The following is a 20,972-nucleotide window of genomic DNA, read 5'->3' on the forward strand; positions in this document are numbered from 1 at the left end:
TGGCACGGTGCTTACTACCACAACCATCACTATACCTAATGGAAACTTAAATTAATATTGTACTTATTTTTATTACTTTCATTATTAACCATATCAATTCGCTAAATTTATGATATATTTTTTAACTTAACATTTAAAAAGATAGTGACTGGTTAAACGGGTACTTTGTATGTACACAAACTCGAACACGATGGTTAAAATTTACATAATAACAGACAGCCTGATATTCGCTAAGATTCGCTTGAGGATCTCGAGAGGCGCGCGCGTGCGTGCGTGCGTGCGTGCGTGTGTGTGTGTGTGTGTGTGTTGTGGTGGGTGGGGAGGGGGGGTTGGAGTATCGCAATTCTTAATCACGTTAGCCCCAGGGGGTGTTTGCAGTCGGGTCAATTAGCGTCGGTACTCCGGCGGCGCAGTGAAAAACTTTTTTCGTGCCGTTAAACGCCTCTCCGACACGATGGTCTAAGGTGGGTGTGGGGCCGGAGGGTACCCCCCGCACGTGCTCCTACGGCGACGACGACGAATACTCTGTGCGTCCACTCACGGTCCCTATACATATTCCAAGAATCCGTGCTCCGTGATCCACTTACGTTTCGTGAACGTTAAAAAGATTTACGTGTTAGTTATATTTAATTGTTAACGCCCGTATGTACGATAATATGCGCGTATTATACATATGTATACCTGTGAATATACGGTGCCGGGTGGGACTTGTTCACCAGTGAGTCTCGTAGTTGTTTTCTTGAAACGTGAATCTCACCCCCTCCCCCCCGTGCCAGCACAGCAACTGTAGGGTTTTCGATGCTGTATATCGCGGTGTCGCGTGTGCACCCATATTATAAACTCTGATCGTTTAAGACGTGCGCGCGTGTTTCATCGTCGAAATGCGTAACCGTATTACCGAGTTTTACGTATTGTTGTATAATTACTGTGCAGTTATCGTTAGCGATTATGTCGATGAATATCTCCATACGGTCGACGTATCTTGTTTTCACGTCGATCGCCTGTTAATATACACCAACCAACCGCAGATGTCCTCCTAATTAAACGTCGACATGGGTACAGTGGAGTCGAGTGCGAGTGTTTGTTCAAAAGCCATAACTCACTGCAATTATTTTAGCAGTGAGTGGCCCGCGCTGAATATGGACTCATTCGAAGGAAAAAAAATGTCATTTTTATCGTTCTCAATGTTTATTATGTTATTTTACTTTATAAATGAAAACACGCGAACATTTTTTAAATGCACACAAATAAAATAATAATTATAACTATTTACCAGTGCGTAGATAAACTTAATTATTTTTACTACGTTATAAAATACGCATATCGTTTTATTCTTGGACCTCTCGGAATTACCGACTCACTCGGTTGGAATATAGACACTAAAACAGTAAAAATACTCTGGTTCCAAATAAGTCCAACTAGTGGCGTATATAGGGGGGGGGTTAGGGGTTCAACCCCCCCGAAATTTTTTGTTAGTACGGCACTTACGAATTTGTTTAATCAATGTATCAACTAAAACCGAACAGCGCAACACGGGATAAAACAAAAATGAATAATATAAATAAAAGAAATAATTTGTTATTAAAATAAAGTTAATTTATAATAATACTTATATACATTTTTTTATAAACCCCCCCCCCCCCCGAAATTAATTCCTATATACGCCACTGAGTCCAACTAGCGGTGACTGCTGCATATGGAGTCCCAGTTCGTGTCGTGGACAACAAGTGTGTGTCGATTACACACTCACTACATACGTTTACCGTATATAATGTTCGGTGAGGTTATTTCTTTTTTTCTCTCATTTTCGTGTTCCGAACCTTATGAAAAAAAAAAATAATAAAAAATTATGGCGCATAAAAAGTAACAATATTATTTATATATTTATGCACATTATGATATACTGATATAATTTAATGTATAGTGTATACACATCGGAGAGCTGCTCATACGGATATGTGCTAGGCGGCGTTTAGTCAGGTGGTCTAGTATGGCACCACCTCCACCGAAGTCGTCGTTTTATTACGCCCTTGGAGGATTTGCGGAGTGGGTCGCGCGCGTCACGGCCCGTTATGAATGGTCTCGGTTTCGCCGGCGCCCGCACGTCAGATATTTCATTCACCCCTCTAATACACACAGGCACACACACACACCAACATACAAATTCGTACGTATGTACAGTTATTGTATACAGTAGTGCGTGTGTGCGCGTAATACCATCGCTGTGGTGTACATAATGTATATATATTATCTTTGCGGCGGTGCTGGACAAGGAACACTGTGGTTTGTGGAACGGGGTCGGAGGATCGGGCGAATTGATAAATTGTTGGTAAGACGGGCAAGAGACGGGCGCCGCACTTTCGCCTCGGTTTCGGTCTGTCGGCGAGGGGTGCGGAGAGGAGACGAATAAGACTTAATTCGTCGTATCCGCGACTCGTCCCACGCGGTGCATCGCCACACCGCCACGTTAATAATTAAACGGCGCTATGTCAAATTACCGCATTAAACACGCCACCGCCGCACACGGCGTTACAGCCGGCAATATATTAATACGACTATTGTAATATAATATAATATTATAGGTATCGCGATGTGAGCGTGTGCATGCTAACCCGAAGAACGAGGGGTTTTCTAACCTAACCGTGGTTACCGAGGTGCGAGTTAAACATCTGACTACTTTCATGCGGTCCCACCGACCAACCCGAGTTGACTCGACAGAAAATTGGAAAAACGCAATCTCCCGTAAAGTGCATCCTGCAACAGCAGTGACCGACGCCCAATCGATTAAGTTGAAATTCCACAGACACGATCGACCGACGTCATCGCCCGAAATAATGAAATATGGGCAATATGAACCGTTCGTCGATCGAAAGCTGCAGTGAGCAGTACGCCGCCGGCCGTTTATATCGTTATCATAATATTATTGCTATATTGTATACTATATGAATATGATATATAGGTCCGCGACCCCGTTACTTCGACGGTATAGATATTAAATATCGTGCCGGTTGTGTTGATATTAAATCGCTGGTTTAATTTTATACGTATTATTATTATAGGTATAGTTAATTTTCCCGATACCGTTTATTTATCGTTATATGAAAAACGATTTCGGCACGTTATTAGCTATAATATGTCTGTACTGCATATTATAATATCGCTTGTTGACATATTATTATCATTACACACGATAATTAGTCTGATGACCTATCTTTGTTCTATTTAATCCACCGACCTGTTCACAGAAATTTGTTGGACACAGTAGTATAAATATAGCTGAAAAATAATATACGAACCGTTATATTCTGTGTATACGCTGCAGTATTATGTTCTGTCCACAGTGAAATTATCAAAAATATTGATTGTAATTCCAGTGAAAACGTAAAAAATCGTAAAATCTTGATGAAAAGGGTGTTTTTTTTTTATAGATAAAAATAGTAATTATCGTTGAAATATCTGTACAACAGTTACTGATGACGGGAACAACTTTTTTTTCATTCATTCAAAAAAGAATACGGTACACTTTGAAAAAAAAATTCTTTGTCGACATTAGGTCCTTTGGGAGATATCTTCACGATATCTGTACGACTACTTAAAGATTAAACATAAACCTTAGGTAACTATAAAAAATGTTGTTGGCGATGACCAACAGGATTTCCGGATTTTCATCTCGTAAGTAGAATAAACGATAAGTAGTATGGCCCGATGTGATACCGACGCCGCATTTTGTTTTCCCTAATCAAAAGTGATAGAAGCGCATTGTAATTGTATACATCATAAACGGTAACTCTTATTGCAGAGGAAGAAAACAATTTCTTTTACAAGAATCCCCGCTTACAAAATATTAATAACTATATATTAACAGACGGCTCCGTATCATTCGTATCAGTCAAGGTTCTGAACTTTGTTAATCCATTTCACTACAGTCACGGAGTAAGTACAAAAAACAGCTGATAACTTTTTTAAACCCGTGTTGTTTTCAAATTGCATACGAATTATATTATATGCCATGCACAAGAAATTGGACGATGGTATTAAATATATACATAAATGTTTTACTTTTTGTGAAACTCAAATTTTTATCATATTTACGAAAAAAAAGAAAATTTATCAATAGATTATTTTTCGTGTAATCACGAATGTATACAATCACCTTATATAGGTCGTATCATTCTAAGAAATTTAATTTCTAAATTCAAGAAAATTATAATATACCTGCGAAACGCTAAATCATTACAATGCTTTACGATTAATATTTCCGAATTAGGTACAAGACGATATTAACTAAAACCTTTGGAAGTTAAGTCTATATATTTAAAAAGAATTATCTTTTTTTTTAAAGTAATTAATCTCGGTTTACAGTTATTGTTTTTTTCCAGATTATTTAGATTAGTTTTTTCATTTTTAGCGTTTAACCATAAAAAGTACAACACTAGATATAATAATTATCTATAATGGAAACCGCTCTTTTAGTTTAATCTCTGAAGAACAAAATTTATCACTGCTCTTATAAAAAGGCGATTTATAGATTTAAAAAAAAACAGCATGGTAAAACTTGAAATACGTAAACTCAGAATCTAAAACTCATTCTGAGACACAATGTCGTGTTGATCTAATATATGTAAATTTTGTTGTTCTAAAAGTTAATGGGATGCGTTCCGTAATTTTAACTCGATAATCAGTTTCTGACTGTAAAACAAAACGTTAACACTACAGAGCCATATTATTAAGGTAAAACGGGCATGGAAAAGTATTTTTACCCGCCGGCAAACGTTCACATTAACGTTCGAGACCGTCGTTGTTTATAGGTGCCTGCCTTCGTGTTTCGAGATGGCTGTTCTCATATTAAAGTTATTAAAAATTCGTAAAACTGGTTTTGATTAAATAGTCAAAACCGCGTGTAAACAACAAAAGGATAAACGTCAAGGGAAAACTTTGTCGAATCTTTTTAAATTTACCATAATAGCTCTATTAAAACCTTAAGAGATAAAAGTTATAATGCTGTTTGTCGGAAACTTTTGAAGTTTCGTTGGATCGACGGGAACTTCAAATTAAACACTGTTTTCGCCATAGTATACAGCCGTCATGTGCCCACAAAACTAATTTCGAGAAAATATTATTTTGCTAAAATATATACATATATATGTTTCATACACAATATTTAAATATATTCATCTTCTCGGTGGTATAGTATTCTTGGATTTTTGTTTGTGTTATTTTCATTTTCTTAACCCCATTGACGAGATTCGCGGACGGTTGAGATTATTTTTTGTCTTTGTGAACCACGTACAATGCAGGTAATAACAATATAACGATAATGTTTTTATTTTTTTCATTCGCCACTTTTAAGTCAACTCCGCGTAAACGCGTAGTGTGTGCATATACTTACTTATGCTTTTGTTGTTTCACCACCACCACCACCGCCGCCGCCATCACCCCCTCCCAAAGGGTTAACTCTTATATTTATTCTCTGCCACCGATACGACGACGACCTTCATTACTGTTTAATCGGTACCGACGAACAAAGTTTCGCTCGTGGGGTTAATATACGTGGTGTGAGTAGAGGGGAGTAAGTCAATCGAAAATCCAAAAAGTTTTGTTCCACGGCGATTTGCTCTACGCGAGCTAAAACTTTATCCACCCCCACCCCCACCCTCACTCTATTATCTCGATCAACTCTGGTAATGGTTTTTTGGGTGGGGGAGGGGAGTATATGCGAGGGGATGAATCTTTTACCGACGAGGTTGACGACGCGTGAGTGCTTACGCATAGTTTTAGGTATACACGTCGTATATTATCATTGTATTAGTTACACACACACACACACACACACACACACACACACACACATACACATTTACGTCTTAGGTACCTACACGTATAATACATACATACGCATACAGTTGACACTAGTCGTCAGTGAAAAACGGAAATCGTCTTGAACCCACCTCTCCGCGGCGTAGGGACTTGCACGAGACCAAATAATTAATTCGTCCGAATATCATCCGATTCTGTGGAATATACAGAGTGTCACATGAAGATTTACCCATTGATATACCTCCCGAATTAAAGATGATGTCGAGATTCTGATTCGTAATAAGACTCACAGGCATAAGAACTACAATTATTTCATAAAATTTTAATTTATTTTAATGTTTTTGTAAAAAATTTTAAAAATAAATTTTTTTGTTTAGTGATTTCCAAAAAATTTAAAGATAGTCATTTTGTAGAGTTAATTTTTCTGAAAATATTGACGTTTCAAAATTTAATTTTCATTAATTTCCTGATTTTTAATATTTTTTAGTTTCGAGAAAAATTACGAATTATTTTAACACTGTAATGTTATCAAAATGTGACCAGCCGCGCCTCGCGCATTCCCATACGGCCGGCCAAATACTATCAGTGTTCTTAATAGTTATAATCATATTTTATTTCTTCAAAACTATAAAAACATTAAAAACTATTAAAAATCACAAAATTAATGAAAATAAAATTTTGAAACGTCAATATTTACAGAAAAATAAACTCTACAAAATGGCTATCTTAAATTTTTTTGGAAATAATTAAATAAGAAAATATATTTTTTACTTTTTTTACAAAAACTTTAAAATAAAATAATTTTAGTTCTTATCTCTGTGAATCTTATTATAAAACCAGAATTTTGGTATCCCCATTATTTCGTGAGATATCGTAATGTGTAAATCTTCGCGGGATACCATGTATTATGTTAACATTCCGAATCTCGTGTAAGGTATATTTATTAATATGAGATGTCTAAAAAAAATAACGAGCCTTGAGAAGGCCGCCAATTTTGGCCATCTTGAGACTTGACACCGTTTGATTTTTTCTTATATAATGAGAGTTTACTCGTTATCGTCGAAAAGAAAAAATAATGGAATTGCGTCACTTACGAGATTCGTCTTAAAACACCATCGCATATTATATAATAGAGACATGCCCTCATAGCCGAATAATTGATTCGTCCCGAAGATTATAGTTTATTATTGTAAAATGTGTGTAAGATATAATAATTAATATTATGATACGGCCGGAACATACACGACAGTGTCTGGGCGTATGTCCGGTACTCACATGGTTTTATACTACTCGTTTATGGTACTTACTAATCGTTCTGTATTAAAATTATATATATATATATATATCGATTTTATTACCTATAACACACCAAAAATGTTGTTATTGTCACGTTACGATGATATTTAATTTGTGACGTCATCGTGATTACCTAATAATAATTGGTATTAATTACTAAACATCGTCTGATTATTTAAATAAATATTTTAAAATTGTATTCATTCACTGTTTTATATTAATTTATACATTTAAATTTAAATTTGTTTAGCACTACCAATTGTTAAAAATAAACTTGAAAACAGAGAAACCCAACGAACTAATATATTATTATAATATTATATTAATTTTGTATTTTACAGTTCATCCAGTAATTTCTTCGCCTAGTCAATTGGTCGGCGCTCCAAAAGGCACCGAAGTCAAGTTAGAATGTAATGTCGAAGCATTCCCAAAATCCATAAATTACTGGGTTCGAGAAAGTGGTAAGTGTATAATAGTTTCAACTATTTCAATCGCATTGATATTTATCATTATTATTTTTCCATTTCATGCAATACAGTTATGTCAGTTTATGTTGAACACATAGTACATCATTAAACTATTATATTGTGTGGTATGCTATTTGAAACCGAAAAACAAATTGTATCTCGTGAATCGGCTTGAAAAAGCCAAATTAATTGATTACATTGGTTTTTGGCATAATCCTTAGGGTCTTAATCTGGGTTCAAAAAGGCCACGGTTCCCAAAACGTTCTAGCTATACGGTCCACGGTCCCATTCGTATTATAACGACGAGAATTGCTTTCAAATAAATCGAAGGAACTTTGTGAACGTTCCCATTCTCAAAATTAAAAATAATCCTTCCGGACATTAAATTAAGCGCAAATTTAATGTACAAATGTATTTCAAATAATTTTCATACGTACGCGTGTATCTTAGCGTATTATAGATAAATATGTGTGATGCGTTTATTTTCAACAGGATTTTCATAATTTTTCTTTAAAATAAATTGAAAAATTAACTGGCTAAATGTTTAGTTTGCATAATCAATGATTGGGTACGACTAGCTGTAAACAAAAATATATTTATTTTTAAATAAAAAAAATACATTATATATGATACAAGGTAATTTCAGTATAATATATTAACACTTTAAGCGTTTGAAAGTTTTTCATTCTTAATTTAGTTTTTAATAAAAATATTTAAATGGTAAAATAAATCATCTGATTTTTGTCTTTAAACAGTATCTTTTAATAGTTAGGTTTTTAATAAAATACTTGTGATTTATTGGACGAACAGTTGCATTTATTATTATTTATTTTATACAACGAGTGAAGTACTCTAAATAAAAATAAAATATTTTTTGATTCTCAAAATTTTTATGATTTTGTCTTTGATCACCTTCCCTACCCATCAAGTGTTCGTTAAATATGTTCAGCATACTTGCATAAATGGTAAATAAATTATTTTTTAATTTGCATTATTTATAATTAGATTTCATAATTTATTTAAGAACGCGTGATTTCGAAAAAACCGTAAACGTACGTATACGAAACTTTCCAGAATCTGTTAATAATAATGATTAAATGACAAATATGTACCTACCTAACTTGTCATATTAAATTTCACAGTTTAAATAGAAAACTTAATTCAGATTAATGTTCGGATAATATAACACCAGACTCTTAGGATCCGAGTATAAATTATTTTGTTTAAGTGAAATATGTTTGATAAATACAATTTACCTAAATGTTAATAACTAAATCGTATCAAAACAGTTTCGTTGAAATATAAATAGTGCCCGCTCAATAAGCATCACAATATGCCTACTTAAATATTGCAGAATTGTTGTGGTGATATTCTTGATGTTATAATATTACAGTAGGTAATGGTAAACAATAAATTACAAACACTTAATACGGGAATAATTAAAAGTTATGATTTTATTTCGAAACTACGAATTAAAAGTTATAAATTATATTTTTTCTTTCGCGTATTTTAATCACAGTTTGACTGCATTTAAACATCATAAAAAAAAAGTTTTTTTATTCCAATGCTATGCTAATAAAATGGAATTTTGAATTGTTTTTATTCGTGTCATCGTCCGCGGGGAGTTCACTGCCGTATTAAAATTATGAATGCGTTTTATAATGAATAAAAATCTCTATATTACAATAACACAGAATATTTTTTGATACCGCTGGCAATGCCGAAAGCTGGTGATTGTGTATTTTTATAAGCCACTCAAATAAAATAAATTATTATTTTTTATTTTTATCGATTTATCAGTTTTTCGCAGATTTGTTTTTATATGGTCGTGGCGGATAAGAGAGTGAAGCTTGTGAACAAAATTTTGGGCAAATAAGAGAAAGTTTGTTTTAATATTTATATATTTATTATATATATATTATTGTATTTGTATTTATTTGGCCGAGAAAGTGGTTAAGGGACTGGCGATGACAGCTTCTTGGCTAAAAACCAGTCCTCCTTCCCTAGTTCATTTATGGCTTTGCCAAAATACCCTCGGTCATGTTTTTAATCGACCTCACACCGCCGTAGGAATATTAAGTAAGCTCACGCCCGCCTGACTCTCCCTGTTTAATTATTGAAGCCAAGAATATTTTATTAATATTTTTGTCGCTTCAGATTCAGTCAAGTTTGAGTGGGAGTAAGAGAGATAAAAGAGAGATACGTCGGTTACTATACCGACTCCATTGTTTTTTCTTTTTATTTTCCACCCGACGTCTTCGCACTCGTTCGGTAGCATCATAACAATATCGTAACAATAATAAATAAAAAATAAAAAAAAAATATGTGAAATAATATAAATTACTTTAAGAGTCGGGACGTCAATATTAGGTTTTAAAAAAAAATGTTCCGTGTTTTGTCTTCACTGAGTATAGCACTCTTTTATTGTCAGTTTGTGATACACATAATTCTGCCGATAGGTATATAATTTTATGTGGACCAGCGCATCGTTATAATTATCTCAGCGGCAACTCAATATTATGATAATTATATTTAGTTAACAGTGATTTTTCCATAAACAATGTATTCCATTAGATTACAATCTTTTTACACCGTTAAAAAACCGGCGTATAAATATTTTAACTTATCACGACCTCATAGAAATAGTATAGGACATTTAAAAATACTGTTAAAAGTACGTATTTAGTAAGACCGTTAACATCTCAGTAAAAAACTCTATAACATATCTAAATATACTAAAATATATATGTATAGCTTGATGGCATCTACAATACTTAATCAAAATTGTTGGTAATATTACTTTATCTTGTATACCTATAATAGACTTAAAGTTTGATTTTACTACTATGACGGTAAATCTATATTATGACATAAAACTGTTGTTTTTCCAACAGTTATCCGCGTTAATCATCGAATTACAGTTTTCTTTACGCGAAAATAACGAGATTTAAATATATTTATATGTTGTGGCCTCACAAAGATAATATACTTAAGAAGTGAAACAGTGAAACTTTGGGATGTCTTGACTTTCGAATCATCCTTTGTTTATATATTTTTTATACTATACAAAAAATATTTTATGAGACAGTTAACATTTACAACTCACACATTTCTATATAGCTATTGATGATATCGACACCACTTAAAGACAATAAGTATTGGTAACATTATTGTTATCTTGTAATATAGTCATAGAGAGTTTTATGTTACATTTGGCGACATACTTAATTATCACTCAGTTATTCATACATATTTTTAAGTTGCTTATGAACGTCGCGTCATTATTATGACAGTACATTTTGGTTTGCTATTGGTACCGTCAAACATTGATTTTCATTAAGGATTCTCTATTCAGATCGTGCTGTGACATTATCTCGTCACTACTTTTTTTTATAATGAAATCAAACACCAATGCACTGCTTCAAATAGCTACAACTCTATGTTAGTAGGGATTATGGAGTATTTTACAATTTACACGAATTTCAGACTTTGGTTATTTCTTGGCCGTTATTATATCGTGAATATCTATACATATATATCTGTTCCCGGTGAATAGTTGAACCACAAACGTATTCCTTGTGCAAAATACCTAAAGTCCTGAACAATATCGGTAACCTTTAGAAATTGGCATTTAGCCATAGATAATACAATAAACGTATGCCATTACACATATATGCGATATTATTATCTTATCTAACACATTATTTATACTCCGCGCACTAAAAAGAAGTTGTTGACGCGTTTATTCACCCCTGTATTTGAACTAAATATTGTGTTAACATATATCTATATATTACTGTCCCGATAAATTGGTCGACCTTTAACCATTAAAATGTATTATTTAATTTTAAATATGTAGTAGTTAATTACCTCAAAATGTAATAAATAACGATAAAGCTAATAAAATGCCATTCTATAATAAATTCTCTATGTACCGAACGCAATAAAATGCAAATAACAAGTAACAATATTGATCACTGCCATTTTAATTAAATTTTAATTCAACACTCTGGTGTTATATGGTTTTTATTAAAAATTAAATTTGATAGAGTTTTAGATTTATATTTTAAATTTATATTGTAATTTTATTTTATATACAATTAAAATGAGAAAACCATTGCTCAATTTATAATTTGTCAATATACCTACTATGAATTATTAACTTAGTCATTTAATATGCTAAAACTGCTTGCTATCGAACTCAACATTTCACTGTGTTCCTGTTGATTAAAAATTAAACACAATCGATTGAAGATAATACATTAAAAAAAAAAATTATAATTTAATTACAGCTCATAAGTATAACACATTATACAATAATAAACTATGAGCCTTGCAAAAATTTCTTCGATTTTTCTTAGTATCGTGTTAATACGAATACTTCTGTTGTAAACTTTGTTCACTCAAATGTTTAAAAATAGTTCACTTTTCTTATAAATATTTTAAACATTTAAAGTTGTTTTCCTTAACATGAATGCTGTACTGAATATTATATTTCATAATATTATGTATAGCAGTCTACACATATACATTTTTCAATGCACTCCAAATTCCAACACATTCATTCAAATATTAATAATATAAGATATATCATATATATATAAATGAACATAAATACGCATCTGCACAATAAATACGATAAACAACTGCGTGCCCACGTTGCACACACACATACATACGTGACGTATTTTTAAAAGTCTTTGTGCTGCATCATTTGATATAAACACAGTAGTCGATCGAAACATTTTTTATATATTTTGCAGCGAATTTAATCAAATGAAATGTGTCTTACGACTGCATAATACAATGAGCGTGTTTGACGGTATTCGACTGAATATATAGTATTATAAAAATAAACGCTGCCGCGTTTCTAGGTGTCTCACTGTGATCAAGTCTCGTGCACTACACAGTTTACTTGTTATCGGGTATCGTCCTCACTGCGGTACAGCATATAAATTATACGATAATATGTAGAATAATTTTATATGTTTGATACTATATTTTATTAATTTATAAGATACATCACACCCACACCAGTGGTCGTAGACCGGAAAACAAGAGATGTGCGTACTTCTGATTGTGTGGATTTTGTAATTCTTATCTTACGTGCATGTTTGCGTGTTTGTGTGTGGGTGTGGGTGGGTAGATGGGTTGGTTTTTGTCGAAAGTCCAAAGAGGTCCCCGTCACGCGCGGTATTATAATCCTAGTACAGCAAAACTGCAGACGAACGACGCCGGGATGTTGTTGTATACGACAAACAATAAAACCCCCCCGGGATGTTTCTCGTGTTCGCTTTTTGCATCTGGTTTGGTTTTATTACAGTTTTGTGGTGTGGTTTATAATAACGCACAATACACCACATGGCTTCGGTGATATTCTCCGTCCATCGTGACGACGGCGGAATACATCGTCTTGGGACCTGTGCTGCATAGCCGCCGTTGTCGTCACCACGATTTTCTTAACAATTTCTTAGGCGCAATAAAAAATGAGTAGTAATCGTGCTTGGACTCCGTTGTTTAGGTATTATAATATAGTTACGTTTAAATAGCTTTGAAACTGTGAACGCTTAAAAGCATCGAGCCAACGTGCACGTAAGAAGAGAGGTGGGAAACAGCATTAATGAGCCGTTGTACTGATTATACTTTTCATATTCCCTCTCTTTTAAAAAAAGCATGTAACGATAGAATTATATTGACATTAATTGTCTTAATTTTATATTTATATTTCCAAAGTAAAAGTTTAACCGTTTAAATTCTCTCGGGAAAAAAATTTTGAGTCTACTGAAAAAAACAGTTGTGGTATTATAACAGATTTCATAAATGGGCGCAGTAATGCAACTAAATTGCCTATACAATGCACCGTCTTAATATTATGTTTAGCTATACAAATAATATAATCTTCAGTCAGACCGTACGATTGAAACGGGAGCCTCGATTTCCTATTGTTTGATTGCCATTTTCTAAACTTATTATCATTATCTATAACCATCAATAATAAGTATTTATATTGATTACATAGTGTGTTTTGTCTTAATTTTTCCATTGCCGAATATTAAATATTTATCATTATTAAATTCGTAAAAATTATTAAAACATAATAATGTAATAAAATAGGTACTTTTATCGACGAAGGATTGATTAATTAATTTTTTTCTGTAGGTGATATGGTAATAACTAGTGACAAATATCAGACAAATAGCACGATCAAGTCTATATTCGAGGACCAGATGGTGTTGACCATTCGATCGGTAGAGAAATACGATTTAGGATCGTACAGATGCATAGCGAAGAATTCTCTCGGCGAAGTGGAGAGTAACATCAGATTGTACGGTAAGTAGTCTATGACTAGAGAGAAACGATGTCAGTAAATAGAAACGGCGAATAGCTGACGGACTTATATTCGTCTGGCGGTGTGTAGGTAGGGTGGGACACGTATTTACTGTCTATTCTCTGAAATTCACCCGTTAGCGCTGATATGACAAAAAAAAAAAATCATTTTTCTGCATTAACGTATGAATAAACGACCAGCGTCCTGTTGCACGAAAACTTTTGGGTCGTCTGCATCTTATTTAATCAAATACCATCGAGACGTCTCTACTGCTATCTATTAGACGTATCTCTCCTGTTGCTTTTTAGTCAAATAATACGATGTGATGTTATAATGTAGTCGCGTTTCGTATTCAGGGTGTTATTAAAATTTTAACCATGACTAATAATTTTATGAGATTTATATACAAGTTTCGTTTCGAAAATGACGAGCCGACCTCGTGGTGCAATACTTTGGGACCAAAAAACGAGTTATAGGTACCAGGACGTATTAGAATACGAGGATCTTCCAGGTACGTCCTAAAATGATACAGTATAATTTTAAGGATACGTCTAAAAGAAAAAGGTATGAACCAAATGCGTCCTAAACTAAAAATTATTTTTATATTGTATCATACACGCAAACACGTGCGTCTCAGTATGAACGAACTACATTTCCCTGGATGCACTACGAGCAGGTACATATTGGATTACATTTTTAAAACTCGTTTGGGATTTCGCTTTTGAAACGTTAAAATATGGTTTTCATTGTTTTCAATAGTTTTGTGAATTTCATATTCTAGTATTTTTTTTTTTTTTTATGTTTATTATCACATCGCAAATGTTTGTGAAAGTTTTTGATTGATTTTTGTAATGATGTGAATTACATCTACACAAAATCAATTATCTGCGTTTTGAATTTTCTGATATTATCATCGTATATAGTGTAATTTTTTCTGGTTCATTAAGTATAGATTTGAAATTTATATTTCTAAAAATAAGTATAGTCCGATTGAAGTAAATAAAAGTTACGAATTGAATTGTGCAGTTAGACGGAGTCACAGGGCTCTACGAAAAACATATTAGCGAGCGATAACACTAGGGGCGCACTTCGGCAATTAAATAGGTACAATTTTGAAAACGGGACACATTCGGGTGACGCCCATAAAAACTGATATTAGTAATTAACTAGCAGGTAACTGCATAATTAATGGTGGTCAGTTCTTACGCTATTAATGTGTGTAAATATTTTTATTTTTAAAATTCCACAATATGTACTTAATATTATATGGTACAAAAAGTATATATATATTAAGTGATTGCATTTATTAATTATTTATTTTTATTCAGTTAAATTGTTTAAGGAAAAAATATCTAGTGACGGCAATTCATCGTGAATTTGTGTGATATGGTTTTTGTTATTAAAATAGATGTTAGGGTCATTGTCACCAGAATATTCTAGAGTGGAGAAAAGGAGAGAATAAAGTTTGTTAAAAATCATGAATACGTGGTGATAACAACTATGGTTTTAAAGAGAGTTCTTAAATTTGAAATAAAGCTTTTGTCTGTTTCTGTTATTTTGGAAGTGTGAGATATGTATATATAATGTATATGGATAGGTATTAGTTGCTTATCTGAGTAGGTATTTTATTTGGAATATTTAGATCTATAAGTATTTTATTTATATTATCTGTCCTATTTTTTATTTATTGGCATAACGTGATAATGTATTGTAACATTATGGAATTTTTCAACAATATTATTACAATGAGCTTACCTGTCCCCATTTGCGATACGAATGAGCCTATCGTGATTATTTTATTGTTATCGTTATCGCACGTTAATGCATAAGCGATCACAGCATTATGTAATCACTGTTGTCCGTCCCCTACAACCTGCAGTGTTCGGTGTCCAGTCACCGCCACCCACGGCCGTCGGTGCGTCCATCATGCCTGACGGTGGTACGCCAGCAGAACAACGTTCCCAACTCCAATTATTGTAAAGCCCCACTGCATTACAACGACATTGCTCAACCCCTAACCTTACCTAACGATACCGAAGCCTACGCCTACGCCACAGGCCAAGCTCGGTCACGACGACGACTTTTCACTTTTTTTCCCTACATTCCACTGGTCAAGACGTTTTTCTTAAAGATACACTGCCAGCTAAACAACGTTTCCGGTTCGCTATGACACAACCTCGTGATCATCTACAGACATAAAAACTTTCCGTCTTTACACACCGTATGTCCAATCTGCCATGATGGGCTAAGGACACCGATCTGGCCCATTGTTGGGCAAAGTCTACTCGGTCCGGCGATTTCAACAACACCACTCTGCTGCAACACCGTAATTTCGTAATATATTATTATTCTGTCCCTCCCTGGTAAAACACGATAATTAAGACGTCGCAAGACGTGCGTCCAATTTTTCTTCTCCTCTCACTTATTTTTCTTCTAAAATTAACTCTGGCTGTCGCAAGCTAACCGCCGTAATGGCGGTATTGTCAATTATCCACAAAATACGGTAACCTTGTGAGTAGTCGTCTCAGAACAATGTGACCGACTGTTTCCCGTGGGTCAAGTTACTATCTCGTATTTTATATAAAGAAAAAAACAGAAAAGAACATTTAAATTAGTTTCTAGCAACGTAATTTGCGACAATAAAATGTTCCTATTTGCCATGTGCCGAAACACTTCAGATTATTCACTTACTGAGGTACCGAAATTATTATATTCTAATGTTAAAATTATTAATGTCAAATTTACCTTATTATTATTATTAAATTGAACAACTTAAATATAATTTTTTCTTGTAAAATATAAATGAACTGACTACCAGAACTCAAATAATATGATATAAAATATAAATAATATAAAATTATGATTTTTTTATCAAAAAAAAATTGTTGTACATTTTTTTAATTATTTTTTCCAGATTCCACACCTCAAATTTAGTTTAAAAACATTTTTTTTTTTTTAATTTAAAAAAATCATGCATTTAAGGGTTAATCATTATTTTAGCGTAGCCTCTTTTCCCCAATAAATAAATCATCGACATTCAGTTTGTCAATTCGTGTAGAAAACCTACAAGTTCAACCAACTTGGTCTTAGGGCCTATACGCGGTGCGACTGTTCATTGGTAAATAACAGCTAATACTGAGGAAATACGGTTAGTTCTCAACTTGACTTGAGAGCAAAAGACATTGGCTTAAATAGGATTTAAAGAAAATATAATAAGAAGTGTAAGGAAAATTTAGACTTAAACATTAAATTGAGGTTTCATATATATCTTCAACAACCAGTGTAACTTCTAGAAATATTACCGAATATAGTTATTTTTTAAGTTTAGTCACTTAGTATTTTTTTTTTAAATTAGCAGGTTAAGTAACGGTGTACGTTATAACCAGTGTATTTGATGTATTGTTTTGTGCCATTTTCGAAATCCAAATTACGTGTCAATTATTCGTTTTCAGTATTAAGTATAGAGAGGAACAGTAATAATCACAATGGTGATATCCGCGCAGAGAAGGGTTAAGCATTGCTTTGTTTATATTAGGGGGACGTATATATAGTGTCGTAGACTTCGTAGACTAATAGATTCAAAGAATCAAATTAACACTATTTTTATATTAATACTCGATGAGTGGAAAAACATTTCGGTTATCAGCCAACACTGCACTCGAAAAAATATAGTGATTGGCTCTAAACATCGTTTGGGTTCGGTGGTTCGAATAATATTTACTTGAGTTATAAATCGTCGAATACCGTGAATATTATTTTCGTTCACAGAGATCCGAGGTTTGGACGAGAATGAAGAGGACGATATCGGTGATCTGTCAGACCTCTATTCGGAATCATACACGGAGACCCACCATGTCTATGGTGCTGGTGGTGGTGGTGGAAGCGGTGGAATTGGCGGAAATGGAGTAGGTGACTACAGGAACCGGACAAAGCACAGACACCACATGGATGCGTATCCACCCACACCCAGCCCAAGTGCATCCACCCGATTTGTTCCACCGTTCTATCGGACTTTTGAGTACCTCTGACACGTGGTTCTCGCCTGGTAAGCGCGTGATGAGCGACTACCAGACGAGCGTGGTGCACGTGGTTCTTCCTAACCAGCGTCCATCGACACTGATACGAATAAGCCGCAAGTACACTTTACAATTGCGTTGGTGTCACCGATCAGGATCAACGAGATCGCGATAATAATAAAATATATAATATTATAATAAATAATAAAACTTTAAAAATTATTATTATTTTTAGACCCACATTTTGCATCTGTCAGATTCGCGTTAAATCTTCCGCCTTACTACCTTGTACCTATTTTATACCGACTTTCCTACTAGATTTCCTACCGATTTTCCATTAACGAAACTTAGACCTCTACCAGCAGAAATGTGGCACTGTGCAAGACTAGACTGTTTAAAAATTTAAGCTCTCAATTTCGAGAAAACAAAACCGTGAAATCTTGCAATATTTTGATTCTAAATAAATTTGTATACGAAGTGTGCTTAAAATATATCAAGACAAAACCTAGATTTACCTAGTTATATAAGATGTATGCTACTGTCGGCTAATTATTTATATCGAAATAATTAAGACATGATTGTGTGTGTGAGTTTATAAATAATTAAAATCAATTTCTCAAACCGGCCCTTAGACGTATTGCACAAAACGCGATTTTCAGAACAAATTATACAACAATATAATAATTAAACGATACACGAGAAAGAATTTATTTATGTCTAAAAATCAATAAAAAATCCATGGAAAATGTTTGAATTTTGAAGATAATTCTTTAAGTCATCCTTAAACTTTTTATTAGATCAAGTTAATCCTACAACCTAAAATTTTATAAAATCCCACTATATTCACCTGACTTGGACGATGATTACAACTTTTTATTATTTCCAAGTTTAAAACAACCCTCAAAGGCTAAGGATTTGAAGAAGTTAATGAGACCGTTCGTGATGTGATGAGAGAGATTAAAGTTGTTATAACTTTAGCGGGAACACAAAGACCTTTTCAAAGGATTTCAGGACCGCGTTAGAAGACCTGTATTGAAGCTAAAAGACAATATTGTTTTGAAGGCGACCCATCCAGTCCATAAGTTTCAAATACAAATAATAATTACACATTTGTCTTTATGGATATTTTTTGAACACATTTCGTATGTCGTGGTATTCAAAAAATTTTAAAGTTATTTTTTACATTTTATGCATTTTTATGAAAGACCCCAAATATTGCCGACCCCACAACGAAAAACGCTGTGGTGCTGTTTCCTGCCCCCCCCCCCCCCCACAACCCGGCGTTATTATTTTAATATTAACAACAATAATGTAATTTAGGCACCTATATCTCAAGAGTCTTAATGCAGTTATCCTGGTCTCCAGACTCCCTGTTCCTCTTACACAGGTATGAATAACAATAACATAATATTATTATGTAATATTAAACAATTTGTTGTGAATACTCATTATTAAGATGATGATTAATATAATAACATATAACTATTATTATCAATATAATTATTTGTATTATGATTATTATTATGATTATGTGTTTAATTAAATAAATTATAACTTAAAAAATAGAATATATTATTATGAATACTTAAAAGATAAATAATTGATATTATACGGTTGTTTGAAAATAAAATATAAGATAACACAATTTCCATAAATTGTACATCTTTGTTATATTTATGGAGTCCTTGTTATCGTGTCATTAAAACTATAGCATCAAAACGACTAGTCCACCCAATCATCCATAAAATGTACGTTAAAATTAAAAATGTTAGCTAATGGTGGTTGCTTTTCATTAAGCATTTATGTTGCACTCATTAAAACTACGATGTTACTTTTTTTATTATAATATTATAGTCATCTGTAAAACCACCAGCGCCAAAACGCATAAATGTGTACCTATAAGATAGTCGTGTTAAAGACCATATTCTCCACTTTTATGACTTCGACACTCGTTTTTCTCTATACATTTCGGCGGGCATGATAAAAACCTCATCGGTTTTTAAATATTCTTGTCATGATATGAGGCGATTTTCAGTCAAGTAACATACTGAATCGTAAAATTACAGGTATCGGGTAATCTCCAACACTCTTTAAGTTAAGGTATTATATTATTATGCTATTGCCGGCTTATAAATTATATAAATGGTCTATTGATACGGTTTTCAATTGACTTTTAAAATGATTAAAAAAGCATCTTTGTAACCAATCACTAAAATAATTCTTGCCGGACCTTTACAGAGCTGTACACAAAATTAATTTTTCTAAATATTTAACATTTAGGAAAATTAATTCATATTTGATTATTAATTTATTAATATATTTCAATGATTATCAAAAGATATTTATAGCTTGGCTTCTTTCTATAGTATTAGCGTTTTTTTTTTAATGTACTCTTAAGAAGTTCAAATTTATTTAACAATACACGTGGCATAATAAAACGTTTATTTTTCATTTAAAAAAATATAATGCATCAAGTGAAAAGGGCGAGAGATATTATTTTCTCCTCACTGTCAAATCTACAGTGCAATTTAACTCTGCATAACAAAAACGTACATTACAATAGTAAGGATACATTTAACATTTTCGCGTTTCTTTTAAATTGAACTTTTAGAGATAACAATTTTCCCCAAAATATCACCCCGAACCTATTCATAAGAATTGCCAAGTGTAATTATCTCTGAGAAATCTTGATTGAGCATTCCTTCCTTTACCATAGACGACCGTATGTGATGACTTGTTTGTTTCGATTTAATGTGGTTCGCAATTTGTTTTAAATCGTCCCGTCGCGTCTTATCGTTATTAATCATTGTTTTTCTAGGAAAATTTTATTTAAGCGAATCTTCAACGACGATGCTGACATTATATACTATATGGCGTGTATTAGTACTCAGTAGAAAACAGCCGACGCCGGTTGTGCATTTCAAAGATAATTTTCGTCCGAAGTAAGTACTCTTTTTAAACTAATGTTTGACCACTGTGGTATTATCGTGTCATTTAATTTTAAACTATTCTTGTTTTTCGAAAGTGCTTAATACGAAAGCACTAAAA

At 33.1% G+C, this 20,972-nt stretch overlaps 1 protein-coding gene across 3 annotated transcripts in view; it reads left to right on the plus strand.

Moving 5' to 3' along the window:
- The window catches only part of LOC107165948 (lachesin-like), a 112,627-nt gene extending 93,056 nt beyond the window's left edge, over positions 1–19,571 (plus strand). For all 3 annotated transcript variants that reach the window (XM_089226675.1, XM_089226674.1, XM_089226673.1), the window contains 3 exons: positions 7,455–7,574; positions 13,740–13,910; positions 17,677–19,571. In XM_089226675.1, the coding sequence (XP_089082801.1) occupies positions 7,455–7,574; positions 13,740–13,910; positions 17,677–17,936 (551 nt within the window). In that variant the 3' untranslated portion in view covers positions 17,937–19,571. The remainder of the gene's footprint in view (positions 1–7,454; positions 7,575–13,739; positions 13,911–17,676) is intronic.
- The last annotated feature ends 1,401 nt before the right edge of the window (positions 19,572–20,972 follow it).

The sequence above is a fragment of the Diuraphis noxia genome, unplaced genomic scaffold, assembly GCF_037042655.1.
Source record: "Diuraphis noxia isolate RWA-SAM2 unplaced genomic scaffold, SU_Dnox_SAM2 contig0004, whole genome shotgun sequence".
Lineage (NCBI taxonomy): Eukaryota > Metazoa > Arthropoda > Insecta > Hemiptera > Aphididae > Diuraphis > Diuraphis noxia.